Source organism: Sarcophilus harrisii, chromosome 1, assembly GCF_902635505.1.
Source record: "Sarcophilus harrisii chromosome 1, mSarHar1.11, whole genome shotgun sequence".
Taxonomy (NCBI): Eukaryota; Metazoa; Chordata; class Mammalia; order Dasyuromorphia; family Dasyuridae; genus Sarcophilus; species Sarcophilus harrisii.
Genome location: NC_045426.1, coordinates 317,811,861 through 317,831,772, shown reverse-complemented (window position 1 = coordinate 317,831,772; position 19,912 = coordinate 317,811,861). Strand labels below are relative to the sequence as shown.

Below are 19,912 nucleotides of genomic sequence, written 5' to 3'. Positions count from 1 at the left end.
GACATTTCAGTCTCAACATATCCAAATAAAAACTTATTATTTCTTCCCCCCTTTCCCCTTATGAATAATCCCTGTGACAAATTTCCATATTTCAGCCAAGGTTGCATTTCCAATCCTCCATTTAGGAAGGTTCATAATTTCAGGGTCATCTTTTGTTCTTCAATTGGCAAGTCTTATATTTTGGGGTTTTTTGGCCACATGATTACCAATGTGGCTCAGAATCTAATCATCTTTTATCTGATTAATTTTATAACAGCCTCCTGTTTTCCCTCCCTCAAGTCTCTCTTCTGATGTGTCTTCCATATAGTGACCAATCTGATTTTTAGAAAACACAGGTCTGACAATGTCACTCCTCTGCTCAATAAAATCTAATGGCTCTGCAGGATATTATATAAACTCCTTTAATTGGCACATAAATTCCTTCATCACTTAGTTCAACCTACTTTTCATCTTTCAGGATTATTATATATTATTCCTCTCTTGCACTATGTAGTAAAATTAAATTGGCCTGTAGTTATTACTCATACATGACACTCAATCTCTTAATACCATTTGCAAAAGTTGTCCCTCATACTTCAAATACATTCCTTTCTCCTTCCTTCTCTTACAATCCCTAGTTTTCTTCAAAAGTTCAAGCCAACTTTTTACATAAAACCTTTCCTACTCCCCCAAGTTAATAATGCCCCCAAAAACATCACACACACATATATATATACGCAAACATATATATGTATATGTATGAGTGTATTTTGTGTTTGCCTATATATATGGCCAATACGAACTCCTTGAAAAAACAGAATATATCATTTTTGTCTTTGTACAACATTACCACAAATAAGTGGCATGGTGGATAGTGCATTAGACTTGGCAAAGTCAGGAAGAACTGAATTCAAATCCAACCTCAGATACTTACTAGTTATGTAACCCTGGTAAAGTTATTTACCCTCTGTTTGTCTATTTCCTCAAGTCTAAAATGAAAATAATAATGCACCTCCCTTATAGTATTGCTGTGAAGATCAAATGAGATCATATTTGTAAAGAATTTAAGCACAGTGCCTGATATGTAAAAGGTACTAAAGAAATACTTATTCCATCCTTCTCCCTGGAATATAAAAAAACCTCAACAAATATTTATTGATGTTTCTGTTTCTCCCTAGTGAATGTATAGAGAATGTATAGCTCTAGGATCAAAAAAAAAAATTTATAAGCAACAGCCAGATATATGAGCTGAGGAAAAAAGTGACTATTGAAGAAAAAGAACAGTTTAGTACGAAAAAAGGACTTGAAGAAACTGGACTGGGAAGGAGAAGATTTTCTTGGCTAGCTGGAAGGCAATAAACTCAAGTAAACAGAAAAAGGGATAAATCAAATTGTTCAATAAGTGAGGCAAAATAAGTATATAGAATTTTTTTTAACTCAAAAGGTTAGTCTAAAAGGTGTTACTGTTCTAATGTGGAGAAGGGACTACTTATTCATAACCAGAAGATGGAGCTATAAGCCCTTAAATGGTAAAGGGAAACAAACAGCTAACAGTCAGGCAATGGTAGTAACATGGTACTCCTTATATCTGCATAGTGCTTTTAAAAAAAAAAAAAATTTTTTTTCAAGGCATACCAAAAGAAAGAAAGGTGGTGAACTTATAAAGAAATGGTAGACAAAAGTTGCCTGAGAGGAGGAATATATGCATATTCTACTGAATGCATCACTGTTAGGAAGGGCCACATAAATGAGATCCAATCAATTTTGGATTATATGCCCTCTAAGATTTTTCATACCCTAATTCTAAATATATGATCATTTTACTATTTTAACATTTAAATTCTGCTTTTTTACCACATTAATACAATTTGTACAATTGTTAAACTATTTCTTCTTTTATTTATTGATTTATTATAGACCAATTTTTTTTTTAAACCAGCATACCCAACTTAATCTTCTCTGTTCCAAAACACTTTCTCCTTCATTGATTGTCAAATTTTAAAATCTCAGTTATTTTAGACTTGCTGAAAAATTCACTTCTCATTTTCTAACATATACACACACACAAATATAGTTCAAAATTAATATAATATCAGCCATTGATTTATCTAACCCAAAAATAAATATCTCATATCTTTAATCAGACAATTCAAGTGCAATTATTAAAGTAAATGCCTTTAGGAAGACAGAAAACCATGAGACTTGTAATAGAAAAAAATTTTTAGTTCACTTAACAGGTAAAAAAAGCAGCAATTAATTTCATTGACTATATATATTCATAATATATATCCACATACTTGAAAAATCATTAGTACCAATTTAAAAGTTAAATTTTGGATTGTATTTGCTTAATGAAATTCTCTTATAATTCACATTCATAAATATAACATATATCCCTATGCTAAAAAGCACTCTTCTGGCAATATAAATATAAACTAAGGGTTTCTTTTTTAAATAATAGGTGAAGCAAAGTAAAATATGATTAATATATTAAGTCTTCCTTTTTCTGTTCAACCATAAGAAAAATAGACAATAAAAAAAAAAAACATTATAGCACACAGTCAATCATACCTTCAGGTGGTAAATTGTACAGCTGAGCCACAGGTCCAGTCACAGGAATAACTGGTAATTGGAAATGAAAAGCACTTTTAATAGTTGGTAATGGAAGACGATTTTTAGGAAAACATTTCCTCATTATCAGACTGGACGTGTTGACGAGAGGATCAAGAGTCCTGACTGCCAAGCAATCCTATTTTTAAAGGAAAGGAAAAAACACTATGTAATCACCGTGAGTATCAAGTTTTAGATATCTTCAGAGGAAATATTTTTTCTGACATTTTTCAGTAAAAATACCTGTTTTATAAGAAAGCATAATTTAAATACCTTTGTCCATTTTGAATGCAAGTGTTCTTTATATAATATGAAAACTCTGGTAATATTTAAAGAAAATGATAACCAGGTCATTATTCACTGTTGTTCATCAACAATGACTTGGGTGAGTAGCACTATGGCATGAATCAGTACTACCTTCTGAGAGGAGAGAACTTTTCTGGCAAATAATATTCTCTGACTATAGCTATTTTTGATGGGCCATGTTAAATGATTTTTTGATATATGTTATATGATTTTTTGATATATGAACTTTCCTCAACTCTGTGATCTCTTCACCTTAAACCACTCCTCTGCTATGCCAGATCCTCCTCCCATTAGTGAGCACTGTGTGGCCTCCATTTTGAGAATAGGTCCAGGTTATCCATGATTCATCTCTTTCTTGGCTCTGCTTCTGTCCACACTTAATCAACCCCTGATTCAGGGACCAAGTCATCATCAACCCTTCAAACATTACCCCCACACACACTTTTTAGTTGCCTTTTTATGACTTCCTCCAATTAAAAGGTAAACTTCCTGAAGGTAAAAATGTTTCTTTTTTTATTATTATTATATTTATATACTGAGCACAGTGCATGGTACATAATCAGTATGTGATAATGACTGTTGACTTAGAAGTACTGCCAGCTGAAAAACTGAGAGAAATCAAAATGCATACTTTTTTCTATTCAGTAGCTTTCTTATATAACTCAAATATTTATCTTATATTAAACATAACCTGGTCTCATTTCTTAAAATTATAAATTTTGGGCTAGTTGCATCATGGTGGTAAAGGATATTTTAAACAATGAAAGAACCTCAGAGGCCACTTAGTCCAACTTATTTTTGAACAACATAATCTTTTTTTACAACTTTACATATTTTACAGCATACCTAACAAGTTGTCATCCATACATGACTTGAACACCGTTACTTCCCAAGCTAACCTATTCCATTTTTAGATTGTCTAATAACTTTTAAGAAGTTTTTCCTTATAGCAAGTCTAAATTTATAATTTCCATGACAGTGCTTCTAGTTCTGTCTTCTGAAGTCAATTGGAACAAATCTAATATATCTTATATATAACAGCCTTCAAAAAAAAGCTTCCTAGACAGCTTTCATACTTCTTCTTCCCTTCCCTATTCCCATTTTCTTTTAACCAGTACTCCCCAGACCTGAAAAATACTATAAATGCTGTCTGTGCAGAGAAGAGAACATTAAAACCTTCATCTCTCAAGTCATAAAAATCCAGCTATATTTCTCTTCATGTAGCCCAACGTTGTAGTCTTTTTTCTTAGCTGCCATAATAACACAACTGTTGAGTCATACTCACAGTCCATAAAATCATTAAATCTTTTTCAGTTGAACTACTGTATAATCACTTGCAAAGTGAACTTTGGTGACTCAAGTATAAAATTTCACAATAAATTTTCATATATAAATTCGTCTTCTTTGATTTGGTTCAATATTTTAACTTGTTGATATCTTTTTGAAACGTTTTGAAACATGACTGTCACTCAAGAGTTTTTACCATCTCACTTCTCATTCTCTGCTTCGTGTTTTCAAAAAATTTAATAAGAAAGCATTAATTACTTTATTCTGGTTGCTGATAAAAATTACTTTTTAAAAGAAGCAGAGAAGATTCCCAAGAGACTGTACTAGAGACCTTCTTCCTATATGACCAGTTATGAATCGATCTAACTACAGTATCACCTAGCTTATACATCTCCATATGAAAAACATGGGAGATTTTTGTCAACTGTTCTGTAATAAAATCTCAATAAACCTATTTGCCCCTGTCTACTTGACAAAAGTTGTTAATTATGAAATATACTGCCGTCCTTTTGATAAAGTGAAAGACTACAAATGTAGAAGATTGTATACATAGTCATATGTAATCACTGAGCCAGTCAATTTTGCTTCACTCTTTTTCTTTTTTTTTCAAGAAAAGGTACTATTTGTGGGTGGAAGTATATTAAGGAAAGGAGTAAAGTAGGAAAAGGGAAAAAAAGGCAACTATAATGTCAAAGAATCACAAACATGGTATGTAAAATTATAGGCACTAATCGTAATAATGGAGCTCTGAGTGATGATACATTCTGATACTTCCACCAAAAGTCTTCAAGATCCAAAATAGACTTTTATCAAAAATGGAGGGACCACATAACATTCCACCAAGAAAAATATCCAAGATTCTGTCCAATGAACTACAAACCCTGGATAACAGAAGTTACACATAATTTTGCTCTATTTATGAATTTACATAGCCTCATTAGTCTATAAACCCACAAGCTGATGCTTAATCTTTTATGCATCTTCATGAGCCTACTTTTTCTAAGCAGAAAGTCAAAAGGCAGTTAATAATATTTGATATATAAAAGAAAATTTTAACATTTTCCTTTAGTTACTGTTTTAAAGTTTTTACTTTGATGATTACTTAACTAATACCCTCTTAAATAAATTCCTATTTCTCATAATTAAAATCAGTTTTTAATATATATTTATAATATATAAATCTAAGAAAAGGAAATTTAAAAAGCAACTTACTTGTGAAGTATTGTATAGAATTTTCATTCCATTGGCATCAATAAATGCCTTTCTCCCCAACTTGAGGCTTGTAACACTTTTTAAACTCTGCAAAATTCCCTTCCGGATGAGCATGTTTCTGTGCCGATTATCATGCCGGTGCCAATCTACATAAATTGTTAAAAGCACATGGACATATCCTCTGTCTACAGCTCTCCTGGCATTTGTTTCTTTAACAAGAAAAAAAAGATTAAGAAAGAACACTGAAGATGATAAGAGAAAAGTTGTGGAACTTAAGTTAGAATTATTGCTTTTTTTTTCTTTTCACACAGCAAACTTAGTTTGTATTCTATACCATGATGCATTCTCCTAATGTTACATTTTTAAAGAAATCTTTAGCAATAAAGTTTTAAAACATTTTTTCTTCTATTATGTAAACATAACAAGTTCAGTAAATACAAATCAGTATTTTTCAGAGATCTATTTATATTATTTTTTAGTGATCAGGATCTCTATATCAGAATCCGAGCCACCTCAAAAAAGTTTTCATTAATAAAAAAAATTTCTTGCATTATGAAACTTGTAAACACATGTATGTATTTGAGTGCTACGAATTGGGCTATATAGAACTGTAACTTGCTATATGATTACATAGCTTATAGTTAACGCAAAATAATTAATGTAATAGTTATAATTCATTCTATTACACTATTAACTGAGTGAACCCATTTTCATTAAATGCCTAATTCTTCTCTAAAGATTTCACCAATTATGTAAATATATCACCCTTCCTTTATCTTATAAATTGTTAACATTTCTACAAACTTAAATTTAATTAGAAAAATGATCAGAAAGCAGAATTTCTGAATCATTCATGTAAAAATATCACTGTTGATTTAATTTGTAAATTATATTTTCAAAAGATGTAAAAGTTTTACTTTATCAAATTAAAATTAGCAAGAAATGAATCAATAATAACTGCTTTTTTTAAGTAACCATAAGAGGGGTGAAATTGAAGGAGGAAAAATAGATCTGAGGTTTCATCAGCCTTATAGTTACATGCTAAACATATTAACAACTGTGAACAGCACACCTAATATTAAAGGCACTTTATTACTAAAAATAGCTTAAGTGGAATTTCAGTCTCCTAATACATTGATCTACATATTACTATAATGAAGGGCTTTTAAAATGAATCTACAATGTGATGAATCTGCATGACAAATATTTATATTTATCAGAAATACTAATCTTATCACTAGTCCAGTGTTACCTTTAAATGGTTCTAAGATATGAACCCTGAAATAGAGTTAAGCTCTAGGATCCTTAACTGTCTGAAAAAATATTTTTATATATAATAATATAAATAATATATTATATTAATTATGTATAATAATTTATATAATATATAATAATATATTAATATATATAAATCATTAACAACATCACAGCAACTGGAAATTTTACTTACATCCAAAAAAGTTATAATAAGCTAGCCAGAAAAATAACCCACTAGATATAGCTTTATATGTAGTAGAAATTATCACATCTGCTCTTTTAAAACAATTCTTCAGAAATAGTTATATATATACACAACCAACTATTTCAAATTAATTTACCTGATTTTTTGGTCTAACTGACATGTTCCTAACTAGTTAATTCAAGTAAGAATCAAATCACTTGCTTGGGTGCCAAGGATCTGTTCCTCATACTCATGCAAACCACTGAATGGATTGAGGAAGAGAGGAGCTATTTCTTCAATTAGTCCAAGATCTAGCCTTAATTTCATCTTCATTCTATTTAAAAGTTGCTCTCCTTTCTTGCTTTTTAATGTTTCATTTTAAAAAACAACAACCTTATATATCCATGCAAGTTCTTATTCAAATATTAAAAGAATCTTTGGGTACATGAAGGACTCACATAAAATTCACTTACATTTCAGGAGGGAAGAAAACTATTTTTTAAGGAATTTCATCGCAGGAGTCACCTAGTACCCATGAAGCTGCTTAATGCTACACGTCCTGAGTCTCACATTTCTCTATATCCCAAATATCTTTACTAGCATGTACAATATGTATTATTTTCATGTATTAACTTTTTAATGCTCACTTTCAAAAACAAGGTTTTTCAACATAGACATACTTTAAATATTTTTAAATCAGAAATAACTTCAACTGCTTAATTTTAAAGTAATCTTTAATAACAATTCATCTTTAATATTATTTCAAAACTGTCACATGGATTCCCTTTTGTTTAAACATAAATATACAGTGTAATAAATTTTATTCCAGAAATAAAGATTTCCTCATTTCTAAACTCCAAGGAAGAATAGTAGTTTGTAAGTCAATGGAATAAGTTCCCCCAGAGATAAATCACACATCCTTAAATATGAAATTCTAGCTTTAGAGATTTAGTCTCAACTCGTTAAATGGGACTACAAACTAATTAATAACTTGCCTAATTTCAACAACCCAAAACAACATCGACAGTTCCAACTAAAAAAATTAGTTGATCTCACACCTTTACAAATACTTTTGTATTATCCGCTCTGATTAGCTAAGTTAATTATTTAAGTCCATAAATTTCTAGCATCATTAAAGTGTTAACCATAAATCAAAATTATCATATGTTAGCAAATTATCAATAAGATTGATGGGAGGGGCTACTAGGTGGCACAGTGGATATAGGGCACCCACCATGGAATCAGGAGAATTTAAATCCAACCTCAGCTTCTTGCACTAGCTAGCTGCGTAATCTTGGGAAAGTTACTTAATTCCAACTGCCTTACCCTATGAAAATTTAAGTTGGGATTAAAAATCTATTAGTTTCAATCAGCCAATTATTCTTTATATATTAAATAAATAACACTACTTCTGACTAATGCTACTAATAAGGAATAGAGAAAGAGAACAAGAGAGCTGAAATAGTAATAGGACAAGAATGGTGAAAGAAATTGATAAAAGAACCACCTAAAATGGCATTCTTCTCCCTATTTTTGAAATGAGGAAATATCTTCTTCTGGAATAAAATTTATTAAAATGAAATTTATTTTAAACAATAAAATCCACAACTGAAAAAATTTTAACATATAAGAAAAACACTCTGTCAAATAAAAGATTAAAAGAAAATTGCATGTTTTAGATATCTGAGTAAAAACAAGCTATTTAGATCATTATTTCAAATAAAAGAAGTGTTCAAAATGATATATATCCTTAAAATAAGGATTCTTATAAATCATTCTTCTCTGTCAGGTACTTATCAACTGTTCTTTATATTTCTGTTTTAGAAATAAGTCAATATACTAGATTGACATACTGTTCCAACATTTATTATTACATATGAGATCATTTTATTGGACAATTGGAAAATTAAAAATCAAATTTTTATTTAGAGTGTTATTTAATTTTAACATTACTAAAGAGAAATTACTTAAATTGAATCTAGTTTCCAATGTCTTTAACATGCTAGAATATTCTAGAAGATATAATCTAGTATTTTCTAATATTTAAACACTTACTTGATTTTAGCAATGCAGCAAGTGTGTCTAAAGCAACCCTGTTAATATAACAAGAAAACACAAAAGAACAAAACTAGTAAAATTAGTCTACAGCAGAATAAATTCATTAAAATTATTATTATTATTCTATTACCCATTCCAAAGTTTAACTTGATTGAACTTATTTTCATGGTTTGTCAAAATACTTTGACTCATGCTCCAGTTTAAGACCTAGATGTGTTAAGATAAAATGTCAAGAGCACACCAAAAAAAAAAAAAAATTACTTACATCTGTCTTTTTATCCGAAGGCAGACTGATGGAACTGACTTTCATTGTATAGGTATCTGAGTCTGTAAGAATCTACCCAGGAATTGTGTTGCTTTAAAAGTTACAACCCCTAGCCCCCAATAGTTCCTGAAACCTATCATTATAAACTGTAAATTCTGCAGAAGTATTTTTGATTTGCTAAATTCAAAGTATTACAACTATAAAATTTTCACTAACCATTAGGCCCTATTGCCTCTGAATTTATTGTTGCTCTTCTTAGAAGAACATTGCTGTCAATAATTGAACTTTAGGAAAAAGGTTAAATTTAAGTTTCAGTAAAAGAAGATATAAAAGACAAAAGAACTTCGCAATACACATGTAATTCTAGGATCACTTTCCCCCTAAACACACACACACACACACATACATATACATATATATATAAAACCCATGTCTATAGCACTTTCCTGGACCATCTTATCCTAGACTAAGATATGCAAACCAAAAAAAAAAAATTTTCCAAAAATAACTGTTGTTGTTCATCTTCCTCCAAACAATCAAATACACAAGAAAAATAGCTTTGAATAAAATTCCCATTAAGAAATTGCCAAAGAAAATTATATTAGATTGAGATTTCAATTAAATTTATCTATCATTTTTTCATCACTCAGGTTATTAGTAAATAAAAGTAACAATCTCAAAGATCAATGAAGGTTACCAAAGGTGAACCATGAATCGGTATCTAGAAGTCTGAATAATCTACCACTTTTAAAGTATGAGAAATGATGTAAGCCAAAACAAGAAGAAGCCACATACATAAATATAACATTCACTATGTTTTTTTCAAGATTTCTTTTAAACCACAATTGATTTCTGTATAACTCTGAATATATGTGCTATAAACACAGGTTTACTCTTGCAATACTTCTATACTAAATATTTCTTCCACCTCCTTGGGAACATCAAATTTGATAAATGTAAATCACTATGTGAATTCTAGTTATTATAGTAAGTTAAGCATATATCTTTAACTAAAATGCTTAACTTAGTAGCTAGCATGGGCCAGCACTAAAAAGTACAACCAATTGAAGATTAATAGAAAAAAGTAGAAAAATTATTATAAAATATTTCAATGACCAAACAGAGAAACAGTGTAAATATGAAGATCATCTTTAACAACTATATAAAAATAGTCCTTTTTCTTACTTTATTAAATCTGATCTTAAGAATGTTGTTCATTGGGAAAATTAGGTTGGCTTACCACATTATTGACAGTCTTGTTAACATAATCACATAAGCAATTACCTATTTTTACCATAATTTAGGAAGGATAACATAGGAAATACTAATTGCTTCACTTTGTGAGTTGTCTAAATAATACTGAATAAATGAAACAATGGCTAGAACTTTAGTTTTAAGATACATGTATAGGAGGCCAAGAAGAAAGAAAAAATAATACTGATAATCATTACAAAAAAAAGGAAGACAATTTAATACACAAACATCGTACAATAACAATGAAGAAACCAACAAATTAAACTGATTTCAGACAAGGATGGATGAAAAGATTTCATCTCATAGCAGTGATCTGACTTTTCTATTCCGTAATGCATAATATTTAGATATGGTTGTACAAAATTTGAAATTATTAATCTAATTTACGTGAATGAAATTACAAATTTTAGTTTTTTCCTTTATCTGGGTTTAAATTCCAAAACTAGAAATCAAATGAGAGCCCATCAACTGGATAATGCTTAAAGAAATCATGGCATATGAATGTAAAAGGAAATTATTGTGTAGTAAGAAATGACAATTGTGAAAAATTCAGAGAAGCATACAAATAATGCAGAGTGAAGTAAGCAGAACTAGAAGAACGGTAGATGTGATGACCACAAAGATAAAAATTCTTTTTTAAACACTAAAAAGATATAGAATTTAAATTGTAATCATCAATTCTGGTCCTGTATATAAAAGAAATGAAACATACTCGTCCTCTCAACAAAGAAGTAGAATGAAGTAACTATATGCATTACTTTTTTCTTTTTTATAAGGAAGGACTCAATTTGGGAAGTGAGAAGGAATAAGTGGAAATGACTGATATAAAAACAAATGGCCTAAATTAACTTTAAGTGTTCTATTTATAAACTGGAGTTTTAGAAGTGAAAAGAACTTCATTTTTTTTTTAAACAAGTGTTCTGCTATTACATACAAGAAAACTAAGGCACAGAGAAATTTAAATTGTACTTTGTTTATACTTATAAAACATTTATGTACTCACTTCATAAGGCCAGTGTTCTTTTTACTAAAAGGGCCAATGATTTTAAACATCAGTTCCACAACTCCATTTTTCCCTAAGGATACTGCATTCACAGCTAAAAAGAAAAAAGTTATAAATCACAATAACTAAATATGTTTACTGGTATGTGCATACAAAATACATAACATTGAATGAGCATACTCAAGCTATATGTGAAATGCTCACATTTTACTAAGTGTAGGAAGGAGTAAAAGGTTTAGTTAGGATTAAGTGACTGATTATAAAGATAGGACATACCCAGTAACTCAAGATAAAAAGATTTTTTTTTTTTTAATGGAACACTAAGCCAGATAAATATGAGCGGGGCAAACAAAATCCTGTGTCAAATCCAAAGTTATAGACTGGAGTTTTAAGGAAGGCTTTCTGGAAAAACTTGAGAAATGCACCCTTTAAAAGTTTCTGCCTATTACATGAACTGATGCTGAGTAAAGTGAGCAGAATCAAGAGAACACTGTATAAAGTAACAAGATTATGTGATCATCAACTCTGATGGACTTGGGGAGATAAGAGAGGGAAGAACAAAATTTTGGAATGTAAAATCTTACAAAAATAAGTATTTAAAACTACATACATATTTGAAAAAATAAATTACTATTGAGGGAAAAAATTTCTCCTAAAAAAGATGAGGAATATGCTGCTGAGAAAAAGGTTTTAAAAAGTAATTCACAATACTCTCTTTCATGAAGGATTTAACAAACATCTTTATATGGGGAACTCTCACGAAAGAGGTCTGCAAAAACTACCCAAAGGGACAATAATTTTTTAAATGAAGTTGAAGTTGATTATTAAGATAAATGTTACAATTTAATTACAGAATAGATTATCAATTTCACCCCAAATCTCATCATGAAACCTTAAAGAACTGTCCAAATGATACAAATTTGTCCCTACTAAATATTCCTTTAATAAATTAATCATTCTTAAAATCTTGATATTCTTTTGCCAAACAGAAATCTTCAACATAATTGGATACTGCAAGATTGTACCAAGATTTTTTTTAAAAAGTAAATACCTACATTTTCCCTACTTTCACTATCATATGAAATTTTTAAGTACCTAAAAAATAACTCATGTGAAAATGATGAGAGAAAAAAATTCTAAAATTGTTTAGTAATGTTTTTGGAAAGTTTTACGATATATCATTTTTTAAAAATCAAAAATCCTAGTAATATTTTTAATCATCAATCACTAAGGTAATAATTATCTTGTGGTAAGTAAGATTATAGCTGAGACTTTTTTTATTAGGTTTTTATTCCATAGACAAACATTTCATTCACCTTTCTGAGCCTGTTTCCTCATCTGTACAATGAGGAATTGAACTAGATGGTACCCAAGATCCTTTAGAAGATCTAACTCCTATGGCTCAAGTATAGATGAAATGAGATATGGGACTAAAAGATTTAGGATGGTCATCATACTATGATAAATAAATAATTTCTCAACAGGCTATGAATTGTGCTAGTTATACTCCAAAGTGAATCCAAAGATTCACTGATAATGTTCATATCTCACATAAAAATATACAATATCATCCCCTATAAAATGACACCTAGCCCACATGGCTGTTTTGAGAATCAAATGAAATAATATGAATAAACTGCTTTTTAAATCTTAAATTCACATGAGCTATTGTTATTATTCAAATCCCTATTGATTAGTTTTCCATTCTTTTCTCTGGGGTCAGACTATCTACTGCTCCTTACTTCTAATTCCAATCACCACTGCATATGTATGTATGTATGTATGTATGTGTGTGTGTATGTATGTAAAAGAGTAATTTAGCTGGTGATGTCTATAAAATACTCATCTAGAATTACAGAAGAAGAAGCAGAATACAAAAGGCACAAGGCAAAATGAAAGTAAAGAAAAGAGGTAGGGACATGGAGGCAAGCAGTGGTGAACTGCAATTCTTAAAAGCTTTTTTTTTTTTAACAATATAATTAATTCTGACTCTTGAAATACGTTAACTGTTCATTATTAGTAATTTACTGAAAAAACGTCAATATTATTTTGCTTTACATTTATAATGGGCTTTCTTTTGTAAATAAGGTAAACTGAAAGGAACTTTACAACACTTACGATTGGTAGAATACACTCGTAAAAGCTGAAGACAAGGCAGCACTAAACGTTGATTCTGCAAATTCTGTTTCACCAAATTCAGAGTTACAATTAAGGCCCCATTAATTCTAGACTTCACCCCAAATTTTTTATCTATAATAAAAATAAATAAACATAAAGCACTTATAAGTAACTCAAGAAAGGAATGAGATTTTCCAATTTCTATTTTTAATGTAATTTATCTGCACATTGAAATCGTTTTTGCCAAATTTTTCAAGGTCTGATAAAATGGGAAAAAATAGTTCTCATTTGATATTTTTATATCAAGTTAAACAAAATGTATAGGTTTGTACTGAGAAATGCTCCTGCAAATAGAAGACATGAAAAAAATAGAATATAATTTTTTTTTTTTTACTGAAAATAAGCATGATCAGTAAAGGATTAAGTGAAAATTGGGCATTTAAGATTTTAAGGATTAAATATATACACTTTAAGAGCATTTAATTGCTTGGTAATTATAAAAAATCATTTGATTTGGTAGATTAAAATACTACCTTTTCATACTCCCTCCCATACAAACATCAAAATTATGCAAAATTCCTTTAAAAGATTTAAGACTCATGATCCTCTCACTACTAATAGCTAGTGGAGCATAAAACTAAGTCATATGCAAATCAAAGGTATTTGCTACTGCCAAGAACATGAAACAATAACAATTTAATTGAAAAGGGATTTTCTAGAGACAGTAAAGTCCTCCAGAAAGAGGACTGTTTGTTGGTAACACTGTGTCTCCTGCATCAAGTCCTGGAACATTACAGAACCATCTGGACACAATCCAAAATCATTCAAAAGAGTGTGGCTTAGCCATCCACATAACCACAAAGAAAACCAAGGGGATAAAGAGTATTTGCCCATTTTTATATGTAGTTAAAGTAAACAATGAAAGAGATCAGCAGACAAAGGTATCACATTAAACAGAAGAACCGACAAAACTGTTCCTATTGTACAAGAATTTAGTGCATCAGCATGCTAATGGATAGTTGTTGATGCTCTCTTGGCTGCCTTTTTATTAGTATTAACTATTCTAATATTTCTCAATGCTTGGTATTTTCCCATTTTAGATACTTTGTGAATCCCTTCTTAAAGCCTTAATGATTTTGTCACCTGCAGCACAGATTTCCTCCACATTTATTTGGTGAAATACTGTTGCGTTTCCTATCCTTGTTCTCTTTATTCCAATTTTTACTTCTCTAAGTACATGTGAGATTGATATTAGAGAATAAATATGATGGTTCCACTTTCCTTGATGACAGGAAATTTTATTATAATTATATTTGCAGACTTTTCCCATCTTTTTCCATTTGTTTTTCTCCTCTCATTTTCATCCTTTATACTTAGGATGAATATTCTTAGATTTCTCACTAAACTTTTTTTAAAGCTGCTTTTACCCTCTATTGCTCTGCTCTGTTTTTTTTTTTTTTAAGTGATAGTGCTCATAATAATCCTTTTCTGTTTTTATTTTGCAGCTATGTTTTTTTACATTCCATGTTGTCCCTAGCTATCATATCTCTCTGCTCAGCAAATCCAGTTTTTAATGATTAAAATACATTTTAGGTTCTTTTAGTATTCTCACTGTAGTACTTGATTTACATCAGTTTTACTTCTATATGAGTTATATGTATTGTATGTTTATATATTGTATCTATAACTCATTTTCATCATCAATAATATTTAAATAGATTAAGATGAAGTTGTCTTAACTTCACACCAAATATTTTTCTCATTTCTATTCCTTTAGCTTTGTAGTAAATTTAAATTTAGCTCTAACAAGTCAATTACCTGATTACACATTGACAGCTGATTAACAAATGTCACTTCCTGCCAGTTAAAATATATCTTTAAGATGTTCAATGCCCATATGCAGGGCATTTTTATTCTTTTCTTAAAGAAACTGTTCATGATATATAGGCGTCAAGGTTCTATGTACTCAATAAGCCTTTGGCCTCTCTCATTTCTTACTTCTGATTCAGATTTTCTAACATTTTTCACTGGCCTTACTTATTCCCACCTTTACACTCAAGTCAGTATCAAAGTATATATTAATTTAGGTCTTAGCAACTTATTCATAGAATTCCTCTATAAATCTTTGCAACACATATTGGTACATAAAATTTACCTATTTTCAAAGTGATCTTTTTGCAAATACTTATCAAAAGAACTTCAACACAAAGATAACCAAATGTCTCATTAGTTTGTTGCCTCTGGAATAAGACAAACTTAATTTCACCTATTTTTAATTTACTTTCCAAGGACAGATTATGAATCATCTTTCCATTTAACTACAATCGATGTTTTTTGGTTTCACTTACAGTGAATATGCTGATACTGACATGATTTAGTCCCTCCAAATGGCTGTTGAACAAGGATCTCAAATTTAAAACAGGTATGTTCAAGTTTATAGAGTCTAAAATTTGAATTATTCTTTCCCCCTATTCTACCACCATTACTGAAGGAGTATTAATGAGAGCCACTTTGCATTTTTGGGGGGGATAAGACTATACTTCTAACTTTGTAGTACACATAATAGTCACTAAAAATAATTATTAATGGAAAACAATAACAACAATTTATTTAACTTCATTCTTAAAACTTTTTCAAGCACATCTCTGCCTACCAAAATTTCTTTCTTCAAAGCCCCTAGAGCTCAGAGGTCACCTCCTTAATAAAAATCCTTACCCTATATTTATCCCATAGCCAGTTAAAGTGATCTCTTTCTCCTTTAATTTTTTTCATAGCACTTTGACTCTTTTTTCATTACCATATTCTATTTTGTATCATAATTACTTAAAATACATGTATTCCTTCAGGTTAAAATGTAAGATCCTTAGAGTCAAAGATTCTGTTATTTTTCATTAGTTTCTCTTCAGCACTTTGAACACAATAATGATGAGTATTTGCAATATTCTCCTACCTATTTTCAAATGACCTTATGTTTTATATCTCCTCTACATAAAGATCATAGAGTTAAGAGGGAAGAATGATTATAATTTCTATTTGTTTGCACTTAGCAATTTCTCTACCTTTATTTTTTTTTATTTTTTTTTTATTTTTTTGCTGAGGCAATTGGGATTAAGTGACATACAGTGATTAAGTGACATACGTGATTAAGTCATATAGCTAGGAAGTGTTAAGTGTCAGAGGTCAAATTTGAACTCAGGTCCTCCTAACTTCAAGGAAGGTGTTCTATCCACTGTTGACACCTACCTGCCCCCTCACAAAATCAGGATTATCAGCAGCATGAGTAATAATGACTTAAAAACAAAGAGAACTTCAACAAGCATGCTCTATTACAAAACACAATTAAACATCATTCAAAGTTCAAATTTAGTAGTTTATCAAATAATGATAATATTACAAAGGTAATTCTTATTCTAATTATCCAGCTATAATAATTATTCCATTAAAATGATTACCTTTTGGTCCAGTTCTTGCAAGAAGGGTGTGAATTTGAATCATTAAGTCTTCATGAGGTGGAGATTCTTTGCTGGCGTTCAAAAGTAACTGCAACAATATTTGTGTTCCACCTTTGGAGACTAAAGCACTTGCTCTTCTACTACCACCTTTAAATTTAAACCAACACAATCCTCAAAGCCATAATCAATTAAAAAATCATTACAGTATCATGTAAATTATGGGAAGTCAAAACATTAAATCTTTGGAGACTCCAACTTATTGTTAGAAAAAATCATGGAAAAATTATGTACAACTTTTAGGCACACCTTGGGGAGGAACGTCATGAAGCAATGAAAAGAACGATGAACTAAGAATCATAAAGCCTGACTCAGCTACTTTTGAACTCTGTAATTTTGGTCAACTCTCTTCTCTGTTCTTGATTCCTTCATCTGTAAAGTTAGGGGTTTGAAATAGATGATTTCTGGGTCTACAATCCTATGGTCTTCCCTAAATAATAAAAAAGTAATTATGGGTACCTGCCCTCATAAATATAGGGCAACACTGCCTCTATCTATGATAAAAAGAAAAGATAAAATAGTTACAATGCTATTTTCTTCCTTTCCTACAAATCCATTTTAAACTACAAATATTTTAAATTGATACCCCACAACTGTATGTATGATACACAAAGGAGTAGGAAGCAAAGTTACAAATTGGGTAACAGGTCTACAAATTACCATATTGTCATCAAATAAATCCAATATTACCTGCATGCAATTCTCATGTAATATTTTTGAGACACCACATCAAAACAATAACAGAATTGTACACACACTCAGTGTGAACACTCTTATGTTACAAAGAGTTTTCAAGAAAATAAAGTATACTTTTAAAGGAACTTTGCAAAAAGAACATCCTTTATCAGGCTGTGTTCCTTCATTTTTAACTCACAAATTATAATCATCATAGAGATGCATTATTTTTTAGGTATTATCCTTTATATTCAGCAATAAAACCAAAGGAACTTACCAACTGACACCAATTCAACAAGAATGTTTAAGAGATTAAGTGTGGTCTGAAGGTCTTTTGTGTTCTGAAATAAAAATATTTTATTTTCAGTATTAAAATCATTGCATATAGTTATCAAAGTTTGTCTTTTAGCATTTACTTAAATTTTGTGGGTACCTTTCCCTTCTCAATTCTTGGGCTTAAGATCAAATGCCTTTAAGGCATGCTCATGTCTCACTACAGTCCTTATGCTTTTCCTTCCAGAATCTTTAATCCTTAAATTTACATTTATAAGTGTCAGGTCCTGGCTGAATCACTCAGTTTCTAAGAGAGTGAATTTTCTTATCTTTAAAATGGGGATTAAAAATATTATCATTAACATACTTCACAGAATAATGATAACACTCCAAAGAGTCATATAAAAGTCCAGCAGGAAATGAGTTAATATTAGGGGAGATTTCCATTTTTTTCTTACTATTCTTTCATTATAGTAGAATTCTTATTATATATCCTTATTACAATAAATCATTTTAATCTTTTATGCACATGTACTCAGAGGCAATGCCATATAAAGAGGATATTTGAAGATTTAGCAATAACAGTAGCTAAATTCAAAAGTCTAAAACTTCAAAAATATTTAGACATTTTGTTAATAAAATATCTAGAATTGAAATTAGTCATTTTTATTCAAAATTCCAGTAATGAAATAGGAAAGGAGTTAATAGATTTTTTTTCTGTTAGGAGAATAACTATATTTCAATATAATCCATTTCCTTTGTAATCTTATATCCTTTATTGACATAAAAGCATTATTCTGAGAAGAGGTCTATCAGCTTCACTAGACTGTCAAAGAGATCCATGACACACATGCAAAAATACTCTGTACTAAATGTTATAATTCAATATTTCCCAAAAGTAAAATTTTACCTTAATAATACATTCATCTTTCCCAGAGTCAAAAGAAGAAATCAATTCCTCTAAAGACTATATTAAGATATATATTTGCCTAAAAGATAATTTCCCAAAAATTTATCAATATAAAACTTCACCACTTAGTTTTCAACTTTCAACAAAAATGCAATGAAATCTACTATTCTCAACAAAAATTGATAATTACCTTTGTTTCTGAATTTTTTCCAACTTTAAAGGAAATCATTTTTCTTTTAAAAGGGAATGGGAAATGAATGTGGAATCATAATAACATTAAGAAAGATTCTCACACATATCTCTATTTTTTCGGCATACTATTCTATTCATATTTTTACATTTATCACACTGAAACTAGTCTATGAATACATACAGTTAATTCCTCTAACCTGTGTAATCTTAGACAAGACACTAAATCTTGCTGGGCCTCAGGTTTCTTATCTTTCCTGTAAAATGAGGGGATTAGACTAGATAACCTCTGAAGTACCCTCCTGCTCTGGATTTATAATATTGCATGTTAAAACTAATACTTTAGCATGATCATTTTGAAAACTGTGTGGAAAGAATGGAAGCAGGGAATTCAATCTGAAGATTACTGAAATAGTCTACGTAAAAGGTGATAAGGGATTGAATTAAAATTGTAGCTAATACAGAGAAGAGAATAAATATCAAGAAACACTATAAAGCCAGAATCAACAAGATTTGTAACTAACTGGATATGTGAGATAAATAAGGGTAAGGAATAAAGAATGACTATAGATTATAAATTTGATTGACTGGAAGCTCTCTCAAAAGAAATAAATTTTGGAAGATAAATGGGTTGGGGAGGAAGATAAGTTCTTTTTAGGACATTCTGCAATTAAGATACCTTAGTGGTATCCATTTTGAAATATCCAACAGGTGCTAAGGCACTAGTGTGTGGGGGAAAGAGATTAAGATCAAATATACAGATCTGGTTGTCATCTGTGTAGATGTGATAATTGAACTCATGATAACTGATTAAGTCACCAAA

At 30.0% G+C, this 19,912-nt stretch overlaps 1 protein-coding gene across 7 annotated transcripts in view; it reads right to left on the bottom strand.

Annotated features, from left to right (window-relative positions):
- AGTPBP1 (ATP/GTP binding protein 1) overlaps window positions 1–19,912 on the bottom strand; it is a 180,769-nt gene that overhangs the window by 104,191 nt on the left and 56,666 nt on the right. For all 7 annotated transcript variants that reach the window (XM_031945451.1, XM_031945454.1, XM_031945455.1 and 4 more), the window contains exons 5-11: window positions 17,995–18,058; window positions 16,986–17,132; window positions 13,534–13,665; window positions 11,416–11,509; window positions 8,891–8,928; window positions 5,395–5,603; window positions 2,551–2,728 (exon numbers count right to left, since the gene is read on the bottom strand). In XM_031945451.1, coding sequence (XP_031801311.1) covers window positions 2,551–2,728; window positions 5,395–5,603; window positions 8,891–8,928; window positions 11,416–11,509; window positions 13,534–13,665; window positions 16,986–17,132; window positions 17,995–18,058 — 862 coding nt within the window. The remainder of the gene's footprint in view (window positions 1–2,550; window positions 2,729–5,394; window positions 5,604–8,890; window positions 8,929–11,415; window positions 11,510–13,533; window positions 13,666–16,985; window positions 17,133–17,994; window positions 18,059–19,912) is intronic.